At 47.7% G+C, this 15,705-nt stretch overlaps 1 protein-coding gene across 1 annotated transcript in view; it reads right to left on the bottom strand.

Moving 5' to 3' along the window:
• WNT5B (Wnt family member 5B) overlaps positions 1-13,728 on the bottom strand; it is a 72,551-nt gene extending 58,823 nt beyond the window's left edge. Inside the window, exon 1 of the mRNA XM_064515053.1 lies at positions 13,356-13,728. Within this exon, the coding sequence (XP_064371123.1) occupies positions 13,356-13,361 (6 nt within the window). The 5' untranslated portion in view covers positions 13,362-13,728. The remainder of the gene's footprint in view (positions 1-13,355) is intronic.
• Between the last annotated feature and the right edge of the window lie 1,977 nt (positions 13,729-15,705).

Here is a 15,705-nt window from a genome sequence, read left to right as displayed (position 1 = left end):
AGCACCTCTGGACTAAGGTGAGGAAATACCATTCGTTTGAAATCACTCATGCTGCGCTAGCAGAAACAACAGTGGAAGATGAAGCAAAAAATCAGGCCTAGAAAGTGCAGATTTAAAGCCTCTTTAGCTACCCGTTTGCATCTGTTCATTATGCATTTCTTGGAGGTATACATTTCTGTCCCCACATTACCAAAAACCCAAGGACTCCAGTAGCCAGTGTGCTGCCAGAGCTGGAGCTCTTTCTGATATATTTAGAGCACTCAGCATCACACCAACTCCTCTACCCAATAAGCAATGATATTTGAGCTATGATTTTTTTGTTGTTTTTTTAAGGTGACCTACCCAAAGAAGCTCTTGGACTTTAAATCTGGTTGTTGAATAAGAAAAATATGGTTGCTCCAAAGTTATTTTGTTGCTTTAATTAGCCTGCTTTTTTCTTTTTTTTTTTTTGAAAGCAGGCTTTATGTCTCTTTTTCAAGGACAAACTCCTGATCGACGCTAAAATTCAGAGTGAGGTGACTGACCAACGCATCTGACCCAAGGCTGAAAATAAAAGCTGGCTTCCCACCTTAGTTTCCAAGTAAACTCCACGAAATGACGCAGTACCCCATACTGCATTTCACAGACAGTGCAGATATATTTAGCTTGGTACGCCCCTCCCAAAGCGCAGCATGGGGCACAACCAGCTGAGCAGAGCCCAGGGAGGGATCCAAGAAACTGAACTGGGCAAATTATCGTCTCATGCTCAGTAGCGTGGCTGCTGTTTACTCGCTTTGTTTAAAACAAAACAAAAAAACAAACAAGAAAGCTTCACAAGAGGAGTTTTATTTTCAGGTCGGGCAGCAAATCCAAGACTGTAATTAGGTCCTGGAAATTAGCAGTTTAATTTATTTATGCTGTCAAGTGTTCTCTTTATTTCCATCCAAGAACAAGAAGGGAATGTAGAAGATGAGAACACCATTTACACTGCCTGCTCAGGCTTGGCTCAAGAGAAAATAGTGTAAGGACCACACGAGCATCAGGGAAGCATGCACATGCTATAATTGCCCTTTCATAGATGTGAAGCTAAGACACACCAAGGGACCATAAGCCAGTTTAACAGAGATATTTAGCAACCAAAAAAGGCACACTGGTTGCATTGGGAATTTATAAAGGTGCCTGAGGGAAATGTATTTCAAGGGTATTTAGGGCAGCTAACTTGCAAATGACCTTGTGTGTTTCAGCAGACACCTCCCTGGAGAGATGCCTCCTGGGGTCAGCACAGGGGCTGCGGCAGGGAGGGAAACAGCGCCGAGCTCTAGAAAGCCCAAGCTTTGCCCCGAGGGCCCTGAGAGGTGATCTCCTTCCCTCCTTGTCAGCCTCAAACAAGTCAGATAGGAAATAAAACAAACAAAGGTGATCAGACCGATAAAAGGCAGTGGCTTCTCAGAAGCTTCTGCCAACCTGCTGGGATCTGGCAATGCCAGGTTGTACCTGGTGATTCCCTTCCGCCCAAAAGGCTATGGGGATGGCTCTTTGCCTTCTCAGGAAGGGCTCCCACCCGCAGTACAGTAACAAATGATATCTTCTTGGCTTCCATGCTTGAGAATCTCTTAGCCTCAAATAAAAAAACTAGACACCAAAATCTTAGATGTAAAGGACTTCCCTTCTTTTCAAATGTGGAAAATAATCTCTTTTATACTAGAAATGAAACAAGAAACTGTGACAAAACCTGACCTGAGGCTTGCATGACCAGGAGTATCCAGTCAAGACCCTCATCCTCTAGCTTTCCCTGACATGGATGTTTTTTCTGTAAGCCTTTGGGAGCCTTTCAATCCGTAAGAGAAACTTTCAGTTCAGGCCCGGACGAAGCAGAATGTGATTCTTCAGGGAGATCTCAGTGTAGAATGCAAAGTAATTTCTCCTGTTATTTTTTTCATCCCCAAATGGGAGGTAGGATAGGGCCAGGGTAGGTTCATGGCAGTGAAATGACTTGAATGTTGAAGTAACGCTACAAGCACAAAGACTAAAAGGTTTCTCAGAGTTGCACTGCTTCATCCTCTCCAGTGACAATCCAAGGGGTTATTTTGAGTGGAGTAACTGTCTTCTAACCTTCCCAATCTTTCCTTTCCTTTCCTCTGTACAATGCCCTCCTGAGGCCTCCTTTCCATGGCCTTCCTTCAGCCAAGAAAGGCTGAACTCAGTTTTTTCTCCCAGAATGTGCTAGCTCTGCCATGGCCAGCCTGCCAAGGGAGGAGACTATTATTTAAAGAGGTGCACAGAGGAACTGGATACGTTCTTAATCACTGACTGCTCGATATCCTAAAGCAAAGGACCACAACATGCCGAGAAACGAGAAGCTGCCTTCCTGTGGAGAAAGTTGAGCACTCCTGCTATACGTGACAACAGTCCAAGAGTTAACCGGGTTTAGAAATCCTTAAATACTAAAGTCCGGTTTCACAGTCATGCAGCTACAAAGACAAGTAACAGTTTATAATATACGACTTGAGGAAACTTGTCTCTTTGCCTTAACAGATTTTTTAAAAGCACTATAGGACTTTCTCTAATTGAAGATCAAAAATTGTTTGTAAGAACTCCTGCAAGTAACCCCTGTCCTGTAGATTGTTTGTGAACATACTGCTGAAAATGTCTGATACCTGAATACATAAGAACGACAGATGGCTTCTTATCCCTGGATGGATCAGTGCAATTCCTGGAATCAAAGTTATGATGCAAATATTTGAAGTTATGATGTTGAAAATTAAGTTCCATCAACAGCATTTGCTTTAGCATGTTAATATTTTATCTATGAGCATTTCTACTATTAAATCCATTTGTTAGAATATCCATGGAAGACTCTAAACACTACCAAACACCTTTCTTACTTTAAGTATTAGCCAGTGTTAGCAGAAAAAGTTTAAAATACTCACCTAACTCATCATGGTTCCAGTGATGTAATGTTTGTAACAGTCCCGCCAATGCGATACACAAGGGAAGTTTCTGTGAGAACTAGTCTTTTCTCCTTCAAGAATATGTCTCTTACTCTTTGAGATTAATTGATTTCACACACAGTTGTTTATGTGTGTGGCCTCTCTTGATTTTTCTGGGCTCTCTTTGCTCCAAACAAAACAGCTTAGGGATGTAGATGGAGCCAACTGCATTTTGGAAGAGTGAAGATAACACCTCAAAGCCAAACAGAAAAAGACATTTCTTGGTTCAGAGACTTTCTCTGGATTATGCTTTGAGGCAGCTTTAGAAAAGCACGCTTCTGGGGAACACCATAAAACTGTTTCAGAGACACAGTGTACAGAGCCTGGCAAGAAAAAGTTCCTGACAATGGTGGGAAGGGGAAAAAGTAACTTCTTAGCAGAATGATATATAGCATGCAAGATTGTAAACAATAGCCAACCGAGAAGCTGTCTCAAATTTTAAAACATCTTGATTTCATATGAGAGCTCGTGGCTACACTGAGAGAACATCAGAGTCCTAATTTGTGTATGGAATATGTATCAGGAAGCTGTGCAGTGCATTACCAAACACTGGTTAGGAAGGAAAATTTATCTTGGGAAAGAAATCTGGATATTAATCTGAAAGCACAACACAGAGTAAGAAAGATTAACTGCCCTCAGCCTCTCCAGACCAGCCATGTGGACACGCCACAGATTCAATCTGCAGTGAATTACAAGTCATCACACACAAAGTATTGGAGTAGCCAGCCAGCAAAACCAGTGGAAATATACTTCTGTGGATCTGGTCAGAGAATGGAATCTCTGTTCCCCGGGAAGGTCTGAGATTTCAGCATTTGCCTTCATCCCAAATAAGGATGAAAGGTCAAAATATTATACTATTTCATGCCATGAACAATTCCAAACACTTTTGATTTGAAAATGTGGGGAAAAAAACAAGATATTGTTGATAGAAACAAAACACTCAAAATGAAACGTTGATCCAAAACAAGATATTTCAGTATGTTGATCTGAAGTTTAAACTCTTGTTTCAGGTTAAGGTTTCAACTTAAAATGACATTTAAGTCTAAATATCAATTGGAAACAGAAATAATTAAGTTTTGAAATGCCACTATGGAAAAATATGTTTTTCTTCAGAAAATTTCAATTTAGACCAAACCATGTTTTCTAATGAAAGCCTTTTTATTTTATCAGCTCCATGCTTGTTTGTTTCACTGTTTGAGGACTTGGCATTTGCTCCAAGTATATCAATGTCCCCAGTGGGCATGTCCACACTGGGGACACACTAGGAACCAGAAGGTCTTTATAAAGTCCAGGGATTGGGATGCATTCAGCCAGACCTATTCAGAAACATTATACTCTGTGAAATATTACAGAGCAATTACAGATTTTAATTTAGAGGAAAGGGTCCACCATTTCAGATGAGTACTGGACAAAGAGAAATCTAGTTCTGCACACAAATGAAGTGTAGAGTTTGAGGATACTCCCAGATACTCTCTCCAAGGCAGCATCTATTATTCAGCATACTAGACCATGGACCACTTTCCAAAGGTCTGCTTCGCAAAACCTTGAAAAGGAAAAGGCAAATTGGACTCAGGAAACACAAAATTACCTCTAATCACTTGTTTACATATTTAATATTACTTCTTTGCAGAATGACACAAACAAAAGCCTAACTCAAACTCCAGGAATCCACAAAATTTCTAAAGATGCCTTTGGGCAGATATACGACTAGCAGCAATTTCTGTCCTGTGCAGAAATACACAGATTTTACTGCAGAAAGGAGGACAAAGAGAGAAAGCTGTGTATCACAGACACAGGGTTACAAAGTTAGGCTGCAAAGGCAACTGCACCACTAGTGTCTGCCGCTTCTGACAAGCAGGACAATCACTCTGATCACGCAGGTCTGCACTGCATAAAAACTGCACAGCAAGTCAATTTACAAGGACTAGTCGTAGGGCTGAAGACGCAGGACCTCAAATTACAAGTCAGCGAGATAGTGTGGAAGATCCACTCAGAACAATGCTGAGATATATTGAGAGACAGCACTACGAAGAAAAGAGTGACAGGATCAAGTGAGGAATTTAACACTGTTGGCATTAAGAGACAAAGGCTCCTGCCCATTTGGGCAGAGGGGCTGAAGGGAAACATTAAATTTAGTTAGGTCGAGATTTCGGTGCAGAGCAACATCTGCCTGAGACCCAAACCAGAAGAGGACTTTGTTGAAGCTACTTCATGGCTTTTTACACCAGAACAGTGCCTTCAATGTTGACGGACCTTCTGGATAACAGTTCATAAGTGGGAACGGGTGTCACTTTTGAGCTCTTTCAATCCTGGGCTGAGTTTAGAAAGCTATGTCCCTTATACGGCACTCTCACGCCTGTCCCAGCGATGCAAATGAGCCACAATTTCCACGGGGCCATATCCTCCTCCCCCATCCCTCCAGCATACCCTAGAGGCAGGCGCACACACGTGGTTCTTGCACGTAGGTCCGCTAGATGAGCCTTTCCTGGCTTTGGACAGAGCTTTTGGGCTCTCTGCAGACTGCAGCCTCTTTTACCAAGAGCAATAACAAGGTACTGGACAAGCTGGGAAATAAGAGGATAATCTTCCCTGTCACACCATGGAAATGCAGGAATTCACACAGGTGACAGCCAAAGCTGTTCACCGTGGCTCAGAGGCATGTTGTGACCATAAGCGGCAGCTGGTCACCTTCAAGTTGCACAGCTTGGGATTCTCCTTGTTTGCATGAAGCACGAGGTTCGCCAACTCAGATCTCACGCAGGTCTACCAAAAGTGGCAAGGAACTGACAGAGCCTTATCATTAGGTATTTAAAATTCCCAACTCAGCCTTGCCCACAGATAAGCGAGCCAAAGTTAGGCTTAACTAGTACAAACTAATTCAACTCTATCTAAATATAGCCACTTTTTCTATTGCTTTTAGCTTGTTTTTATGCTTGACTTAGAAGTGTTACCTGCATCTACACGAGGTCTAGACACGTCCTGGTCTAGACTATAAAGTTTAGATCATGTAACTATGTTAGTTCACAGAATAAAAAATTCACATGCTTCCCAAGACCCCAGTTAACACTGTTTGGCTGACTGGGATCTTCCCAGTGTCTTTTTCTGTGCCAGCAGAAGGAGCTTTTGCCGATTTCATTCATGTTCTCTGTCAAGGTGTCATAACGACAAGGGCAGAAAAGTGCTACGTGGGAGAACTGTGCTGGCACAGCTCTGGTATAGAGAAGATCTTAGGAAAACAGTCAAATTGACAGAGATTGATTGGAGTAGATCATGCCTAGTATGTAAGTTCTGACCTAAATGGTACCATTTTCTTAGAAAATACAGATGCTTTACATGCCTTTTGGAGAAAAACTTGGATTGTTATGTGCAATGAGTTTTTATGCTACTGGAGTGCAACTCCAGTTATGCAGAAATACAGAACTACTCCTATATTATCTTAGAATACTTTGGAGAAGACAACCAGCTCTCTAGTCTTTCAGGAGACTGCAGAGTCCTTGGAAAATAGCAGAGATGCTGACAAAGTGTGCAGCTACAGTAAAAGCTGAACATAAACAGTGCTCTACTTACCAAACTTACCCTGCTGAAAACTTTCTTGCTATTAATAAAAAATGAATAGAAGTTCATTTTGCACTTTGGCAAAACTCCCAAACAGCTTGTTAAGAATAGGTGGAAATAGGGAATAGTTATAAAAATTGGGGGAAAAAATTTGACAGGTAATTGCTCATAATTCATGGGAGCACTAACTCCACTCTACCTGTACGGCAGACTGTGAAATCTCCGCAGGTGGAATAACAGCTGCAATCACACACAAGACTGCAGACGTCAGTGAGAAATCTGTTTTGCACACATTATGCACTTGAGCAAGAACTGGCATTTAGGCTCAAAAATGGAAGCCTCCACTACAACATGTAGAGTAATGGCTACCCCATGAATAGCTGCATCTTCTTTATACAAGACCATAAAATTCCAGTTATCCCAAGCTGGGAAGGATCGAAAGCGATGACAGCCACAGGAAATTTCAAACATCCCCAGCCGTGACACAGAAATGATAATGGCAAAATATTTACTAAATGAAGCCCTGAAATTCTGCCACGTCCAATAACTACAGTGATTATAACAAATCTGGGCTGCAGAATATAATAAGGAAACCCCTAGAGTTGTTCTATCTGTAAGAAGAAGAGGAAAAAAGAAACTTCATTTTCTTTTGTACATATCAAATTTCTATGAAAGACAACTTTGGAGTAGTTAGTTAGGGACATACCTCAGAGACTAATGAACCTAACAGTCACAAAATGGTATTTTCTGAAAAACGTTCTGTCAATGTAGGCATACGTGGGCTTATGTGTTTCTCTCACCATTCTTTGGTGTATAACAAAGGTCAGAAAGGTTTTAATAGCTCAGCATGGGAGACTCTCATGTGATTTGCTTTGGAACTCAGACTTGTACACAACAGAGCTGCCACCATGTTTCTGGAGTCAGTGAAACTATGACACGAGAACAGCCAAGAAACTGAATGCAGAACAACCGGAAAGGGAAGACAAGTTTAGGGAGACCCCTGAAATACTAGTATTGATATGATTTTTTGTTAACCCTTAATGACTAAAATCATTCTGAAAAAAACAATACATCCACACAACCACTTCAGTCTCCTTGATCTCCAGTTAAAATGTGAGAGTTTACAATAAACTTGTATTTTCCCCAAGCACTTCAAATAAGCCAAGACTTAAAACTTCAGAGATACATACACATACATATATAAGAAGCCGCTCTCCTTTTCTTTCCCTAAAGGAAAAACTATCATGCCCTTCAAGACTTTCTTTATGAGTTAGACAACAGCAAAAATTAAACTAAACCTTTTTCAAATCTCTGCCTGCAATAATGTCTGGCCATGAACTTGATTATCGCTCTAGGAAGATTTACTCTGTTGGAGTATTCCTGTCAGAGACTTACGTAGTGCATTATTCTCTCTAATATTGTTTTTTCTAATTCTACGCCAGATCCTTAGATGAAGATTTTCAAAACTGACTAGTCTTTTGGGGTAATCAATTCCAGACTACCAAAGACTTCCCAAGCGTCAGAAATAGCTGAACCTCAGAAAAAAATCGAGACCTTTGACAGTGTTTCAAGTTGGATACCCCAAATCACTAGTCATTGCTGAAAACCTTGGCCTTGATTACCTTTCCTCTGAATACAAGAGTATTAAATACAAGGCCACCGGGTTAGCTCAAAGAGTGATAGATGAGGCCAGGATTCAAAACATTTCTTTCATGTGGTAGACCACAGCATTAACTACATGACAACCAGGCACGGCCGGAAAAGCAGAGATCAATTAGGGGTCTCTTGCGGGGTTATGCAGGACACTAATAATTTGATCCTGCCGTTTTTATTTAGATGAATAAGGCTGCCAGGTTGGGCCATATTTACTGCACTAAATTCCAACTCTATGTTAAAGGAAATTCATTCTGTTCTGCCCAACAGAAATATGAACTCTTCCTCTTCTCTGCTTCTCCCTCTCTTTAATTCCTTTGAAGCTGAGATGCACATCAGTAAGTTCTCAAACAAACGAACTGCAGGAAACTCACAGAAACCCAGTTTTGAACAAAGTGAAATAAGGAAGACGTGTATGTTGAGGAGCACCTACCAACCCTACCTCTGGGGTCCTGACGGCGGCCGAAAGAAGCACCGTCCCTTTGGAGAGTGCCCCTGAGCTCTTCAGGGTGCCCGGTCTCCAGCTGGGAACAATCACAACGAGAACAAACTGCTGTGGACTATAATCGGCCATCCGGAGATTTCCCGAAGCCCACTGCACAGTAAGTAATCAGAGCAGGAAAGAGCAATACGCGATGAGAGAACAAGGGACCCTCCAGTCCTGAGGGCTGTTAAGTCTCTTTTTGCATAGCCAGATTTAGAAGTAAAACCTAAGAGCAGGGAAAATTGGCTTGCCCAGGGCCTCGAAAGAACCAGCGTTTGCTGGAGAGAGGGAATGAGCAGCAAACCACAAGCCCAAAGCAGCCAGGAAACGCTGCAGCACGAGCCAGACCCACAGCTTAGCCACAAGAGAACAGGTCAGGTTAGGATGGATGAAGCTGGCCGGGGAGTTAAATTTAGACAGGTAAACATATATACCAAGGGGAAGAGACGGGGTTCACACAGCTCTCACCATCTGCCTTGCCAGGGGGGGCCTCCCCAACAAAACTACTGGGGGCTGTAACCACAGACTAGGGCATTTCAGAATAGGATCTTCTGAGGTGAGCAGGTGTGGGAGAGCCTGACTGCGTGGACAGTTTTTTCCCGTCATTTGTCCAAGTACCTCTGTGCTACAGTGTCCCTGGAAGGTGGGAAAGCCATTTGGAGAAGTGCACACGAAACTGCAGTCTGAGGAGAGCCTCAGTCCTGAGCAAGGTACTTAGGGAAAACTGGGACTGTGTGCAAAGGAAAGTTGCCAAAGGACACCCACAGAGAACCAAGGAGGGGACGGTGTTGGTATGGCCATTCAGGGCCCTGCTGAGCTACCTTTCTGAGGAAAAGCGGAGTAAAAGCAGAGGTTTAGCAATCGCTCATGACACTGAAAGAACAAGAAGTTAAAGTCTTGCAATCTCAGCCAAATTCTAACGGGAGTCTTCCAGGCCCTGAGGACTCAATGGGATACAGCGCGCTCTTCCTCAAGCTGTCTGCAGTCTCGCTGCAAGCCATCAAACTTCATTGCATGTTTCACAGCTTCCAAGGACAAGTGAAGGATCCCTACATATGAATAGCCTGCAATGTACATCAGTTTCAGCTTGCAGAGTGCTTTCGCAAAGAAAGCCTGTGTAATTATAAGGTACATGAGAGCATCCCTACTTTGTGGAACAGCTGTGCTGAAAAGCGACAATCTGCTTTCAGCGACCCTGTTGCTCTACCTCACTTATAGCAGAGAAAGATTTGCATAAGCTTTATAAATTCATAAGTCAAAGCTTGGAAGGGGACAGCGGATCACGTGGTCTGGTCTCTTCTGTAATTCTCTACATACAATTTCATCCAGTTATCTCTGCAGTGAGCCCAGTAACTCATGCTTGAGTAAAGCATATTTTCCAAAAAGACATTCAGTCTTCATCTGAAGATTTTAAGAGCTGGAGAAGCCAACGTTTCCTTTGGTAGTTTGTTCCAACGGTTAATCACCCTGCTGTTAAAAATGTTGCCTATTTCTAATGTGAATGTATGTAGCTTAAATGCCCAGCCGCAGAGTTTTGTTATGCATTTCTCTACTTGAATTAACTACCAGATACTTTCTACTGCTGAAAGCACTTGGATATCACATCAAGCTACCTCTTAATTTTCTTTGTGAAATACAACATAGATCCGTGTTCCCTAAATCTCCCATTAGAAGGGATTTTTCCACTCCAGGAGCAATTCCTGTGACTCTTCTCTGCACTGCCTTCACTTTCAATGAAGTCCGTACTCCTTTTCCCAACAAGCTTACATCCCTTTCTGTGTAAAAAATGGAAGCGAATCATGGACTGCACTGCCTTAAATGACAACATGCTGCGGCTATCCGCATCCTGATTTAAAAGTACTGTGTTTAAAAGTCTCTCTGAAACACTTATTGTGCGTGTGTCCAATTAATTTTGAAACGATGAAATGTTTTTTACTTGAACTTTTGATCAGCCATTGGAAAAACAATCTTATGAATAGAAACAATTTATATTCATTTAAATGAGCAATCATGCAGTTTTCAAAAAAGACTGTTTTCCCTGTGCTCCTTGAAACCCCAACCCAACAACTTTAGTACAAAAGACTCAACATCTGAAGCAGGCTAGAAACCCACAGGCCTACTGGTCCAGAGAAAAGAACAAATAGCACCAAAGGTGACTGCACTGAGATTTGCTGATTTATTTGTTTTTAAAAATTTCACAATATTTGACCCCTTGCTAAGAGTCCAAGCTCCTGGAGACTTGTAATTATATGGGAATGTGAGTTTTCCTTTGAAAAGCTATTTTTCTGGTCTTTGATTGTGGAAAAGGTCTTGAAAATACAATTGGGACACACCTTAGTATCTGAAAAGAATAGGAAAACTCAACTTTTTAGACCCAGCTCTTTCAAGTGTTCTGGTGTTGGACTGAATTCTTGGAGGCTGGCAGGGAAGACGCTGAGAGAGAAGACTTCTCTCCGCTTGTAGCTGGCTTCAATGTTTTCAGCTTCAATGGTGTCTAAACTGACTCTAGTAGCACATGCAAGGACATTTCAGTTTTATACAATAGAGACAGTGGAAAGGATACAGGGACTGCTTAAAGCTACCAAGAGGGAAGGTGTATTCATATTAAAGTCAGTAAATAAGGTAGGGAGGGGCTTATTTCCAAAAGAGAGGAATCTCTCCCTGACACTGCTGGGCATAGAAATGCAAGTGAGAGATGGAGCCTGGGAGCACAGGAAATCCACAGCTGGAAAGAGGCCAGCTTGCCTGTCCAACTCTGCCTCCTACCCTGAATTGGCAGTTGAACCTCATGCTTTTCCCTTCATATAGTTGGCTAATTTCTTTAAAGAAGAAGGAAAAAAATGACTACTTACGCTGGCTTTGCTGCCACCCATGGTAACTTATTCCATACACTGGAAGCTTGGGGTAAAGAAATTCCACCTGAATTCCTTCCGTGCCCAACCTTCACCTTGAATAAATCCATGCACTCACGAATAGGAAAGGAGTCTCTCTCTCTCTCACATAAACTTTGAGAAAGTCCACTTCTTTCTCATTGTGGGAGATGAGCATGCATCAAATTTCATTCCTCTTTTATAACAGTATCTGTGCACGTGACAGCAGACAGACACGTGCCTGCAGGATAAAGCCACCACCATCACCACAAGCAGATTGTGTGTCAATGCGCACGAGTAAACACGGGAACGAAGGGCAATGACTGGCAGGTGTAAGTGTGAGTGTGGTGCCCCCCTCGCACAACCGCCACCCGTAGAGGCAGGTAGGGAAGGTGTCAGCGGCAGGCACGTGGGCACGCAGAGGACAGAGCAAAGGGTGCTCAATGCGGGCACAAGGACAAGTGTACAGGAAAGATGCGTTTTGCGTAACCATTAACGTGTGTCTGTGCAGACACAGAAGCACATATGAAGGAGAGTAGGAAAGAGCACTCGACATGTACAGGGAAGAGCAGGCATCAGTGGAGAAGGAAGTCTCTGCGTGCTGGTGACGCGCAGCAGAGCAGATTGTACCAGGGAGCAGGAGCACAGAGACCTGCAGGTGCGAGCAAGAAGTGCGATGTGCACGGACCACAGCTTTTGCCTAGAAAAGCCAAAAATGGTCTTTTGGGGGAAGAAAACCGAGTGAGAACATGAACGCTGGTACACGTGTGAGGAACGTCACTGCTCTGTCGCAAAGAACCAATGAACAATTTTTCACCTGGGTGCAGACTGTAGAGCAAGGGTAAAGCGTGTATTCAATGGATACATGCTGGGAAGCGCATGTAAGAAAGCATTAAGAGCCTGGTAAAAGTTAGACAGACAGACGGATAGTGATGCTCATGAGTGGCTCAGAAAAATTACAAAAACCATGAGGCAACAAAGCGCATCACAGCACATCAAAGTCTGTTTGGGGAAGTGCTTTTGCCCATACCGCCCAGGGAAACATTGCACCCATACTTCCCAGAAAGAAAAGGAGTTGCACAAAACAGCGCAGTTGTCACGGATGTCACCGGGACGTCACGCACGGATGCCATGAGACTGGGCTCTCCCATGCGTGGCCAAAGACCATGGTGCGGGCAGGGGGCTCTGGGGACAGCGGATGGGTCCGCACGCGCGCCCGAGAGGGACACGGCCAGCGCTGCGCACCGGGGTACATGGACACATGCCGAGGGGCGTCCGTGGGGCCAGAGCGAGGTGCCTCGTGCCGGAGAGACGTCAGTTCGGCCAAAGCCGTGCCCGTCACCTCAGAATAACGCCCTTTTCCCAGCGCGTCGCCCCTCCGACCGAAGGGGCGTCCCTCCTGCCGGCGCAGGGCCCGTCGCCCGCCCCGGCCCACCGGCCCCGGGCGCCCCCCTGCCCCGACGGCGGGGCCCGGCCGCGGGCGGGCGCCGCCATTTGGCGCTGCGGGGCGCAGCCGGGGTCCTGCCCCACGCCGCCAACGGCCCGGACGCCCCCGACGGCCCCCCCCGGATGCCCGCCGCATCCCGGCGCTGCCCGGCCGGCCGCCCGTCGCGGGCGGGGGGCGCCCGCGTCCCCGCGGCGGGCACGAAGGGGCGACCGCCCCCCCCTCCCGGGGCGGCGCCGCTTCCCGCCCCTCACCGGGCCGCCGGGGCCGGCGTCCAGCCCCCGGGACGGCCGAGCCGCGCCGGCGAGACGCCGCCTTCTCTCCCTCCCTCCCTCCCTCCCTCCCTCCCGCCGCCGCCGCGGGCCGGGGCCGCCTCCTACCTGCATCTCCCGGGCGCCCTGTCCCCGGGCGGCGGCGGCAGGTGAGCCGGTGCCCGCGGCGGGCACGGGGCCCCGCGCCCCTCGCCGCGGCGCCGCGGCGGCCGGAGACCGCGAGGGGACGCACCTGCCCCGGGGGCCGCGGCCCCGCCGCCGCGCCGGGACCCCGCCGGCGGCGAGAGGGGAGCGGGGCGGCGGATGGGTGGCGGCGCAGGGGGCTCCCGGCGCTGCCCTCCCCGTCGCCGCGGCCGCGCTGCGCTCCGGCACCGGCGGCCCCGCAGCGGCTCCCGGCCGAAGTTGGCGGCGGCGAGTGCCGGGCCCGGGAGGTGCCGGCGGATCCCGGGGGCTCCGGCCGCCTCCGCCCCGCCTCCCCCCGCCCCGCGCCCGCCCCCCGCGCCCTGCGCCCGCCCCGCCGCGGGCACCACCGCCCCCCTCGCCGGTGCCGCTGGGGCCCGGCCGCCTCGCCCGCCACGTCCCGGGGCCCCGGCGCGGCGGCGGCGGGCGGAGCGGGGCCGGGGGCGGCGCGCTGCCGTCGGGGGGCTTCGCGGAGGGGAGGGGAGGCCGCGGCCTTGTGTGACCGCGGCCCCGGCGGGGCGGCCCGGGGGCCGGGGCAGCGCGGGCTCCTGCCGTCCGGGCCGGGCAGCCCGCCGCGGGATTTAGCCGGCTCGCGGGGAGCCCCGCTGCCCTCCGCCGTGCCCCTCGCTTGGGGCCCGGTGCCCCGGCGCTCCCTCCCGGGCCGGCCGGACCGCGGGGCCCACGGCCAGCACCTCCTTGCAGCCTGCGCAGAGCAAGCGGGAGCGGGGGCACCCGCCGCGAAGCGCGTTTGTTGCAGCGGGCGCTTCGGACGCCCCGTCTGTGCCGGGCAGGGCGCCGGCGCGTGGGAAGCGCAAGCCCCTCCGGCGTGGACGCTCCGGGCTCTGGCTCTCCCCCGAGGAGGGGTTTTGACCTGGAGATGGCGAGAACGAGGCCAAGCCCGGTTTGGGGACACCGTTAGAAAGGCCCCGGCACTGCTCTCATGGAGCGCGTGATGGGGCTGGCTCTCAACAGGCAAGTCCAGCCATTGCCTACAATATCAGGGTCACGCTGGGGTTCCCAGCCTCTCCCCCTCCCCATCTCCTCCCGTAAAACTTTGCAGATCCATGGCCAGATCCTGTTCTCACTTTTCCTGGCAGAAGTAGGGAGTAGCTGCATGGGCATTAGCAGGATCACTGCAAATGTGTGTTGGTGTAACTGAGAACGGTGCCTAGCCCTCGGGACCACCGTGCATGTCAGCACGTAAAGGCAGGATTTGTAGGCCCGGCCTCTGAGCTTGGTAACAGCCCTGCAGCCGTGAGCTAACCCAGGATTTGCACTTGTTGTGTTGGGTCCCCATCTCCGGGCCCCATGGTGTCAGGAATCCAAAGTCTCGGTGCAGCAGGAGCCGTGGAGCCTGGTGCAAAGGGCAAGGAGCAGCCAGACCTGGCTCCTTGCTGCCCCGACCGCTGCACATCCATGTGCAGGTCAATACCAAAAGGGAGGCGTTTGGCCCACTGGAATTACTCAAATTTACACCAACTTCTGACTTAGCCAGTGGAGCTCGAGGCACGCACCCATACACTAGTGTCTGGTTTCAAATAGCTTTGAGTGTCCGTTCGTGGAAATACTCGTGTGAGCATTTTTTTCAAGAAGCAGGTAAATGTTTGAATGGAGGATACACGGTACAAATAATTGAAGGCTCTGAGTGTCTTAATTTATGACTGTTCCAGTGTTTCCCATTGCTGTAGTCATTAATGATACTTTCTTTTAATGTGAATGGGGGATAGAGGAGGGGCAGCTGGAGGTTAATAGTAACCCAGTATTTGTGGTAGGAAATAAGGAACCATTGTCCTCAGCAGTATATAACTTGAAAGATAATAGTTGGTATAGCAAATACCAAGTAATTAGAGGGGAAATGCAGTCTCGAAATTGCAACTGGCTGCAGTTGTTAATGTTAGATGCCAGCTTTCCTTGCTCCAAGGTAAAGCTGTTTTATGAGATGGGACGTTGTTCCCTGCTTGTCTGTCAGACTTTTGACTTGCATATTCAGGCTTCAGAGAGCAGGTGCAGGGTCCTCTTTGGGGGAACTAGCAGACACTAGGTCCTCTTTCAGGCACCTGGAGGTGAGAGGAGCAGCTTCACAGAACTGAGGCTTGGTAATAAATTGCTTGGCCTGCTAAGTGACTTGCTTTTCCACTTGTGGTGCAACAAGGGACATCTGGCCACAACAGGCTAGTAGGCCTGAGGTCCTCCTCTTTGTGTCTGATTCAATGCCAAGGGAGTCCTCCTGGGGCTGGCACTGGTTCAGACCCCGAGATACCGCCTCGTATTGGGGTTA

This window comes from Dromaius novaehollandiae, chromosome 1 (genome assembly GCF_036370855.1).
Source record: "Dromaius novaehollandiae isolate bDroNov1 chromosome 1, bDroNov1.hap1, whole genome shotgun sequence".
Lineage (NCBI taxonomy): Eukaryota > Metazoa > Chordata > Aves > Casuariiformes > Dromaiidae > Dromaius > Dromaius novaehollandiae.
The sequence above is the reverse complement of the archived record's forward strand: the minus strand, read 5'-3'. Positions and strand labels throughout refer to the sequence as shown.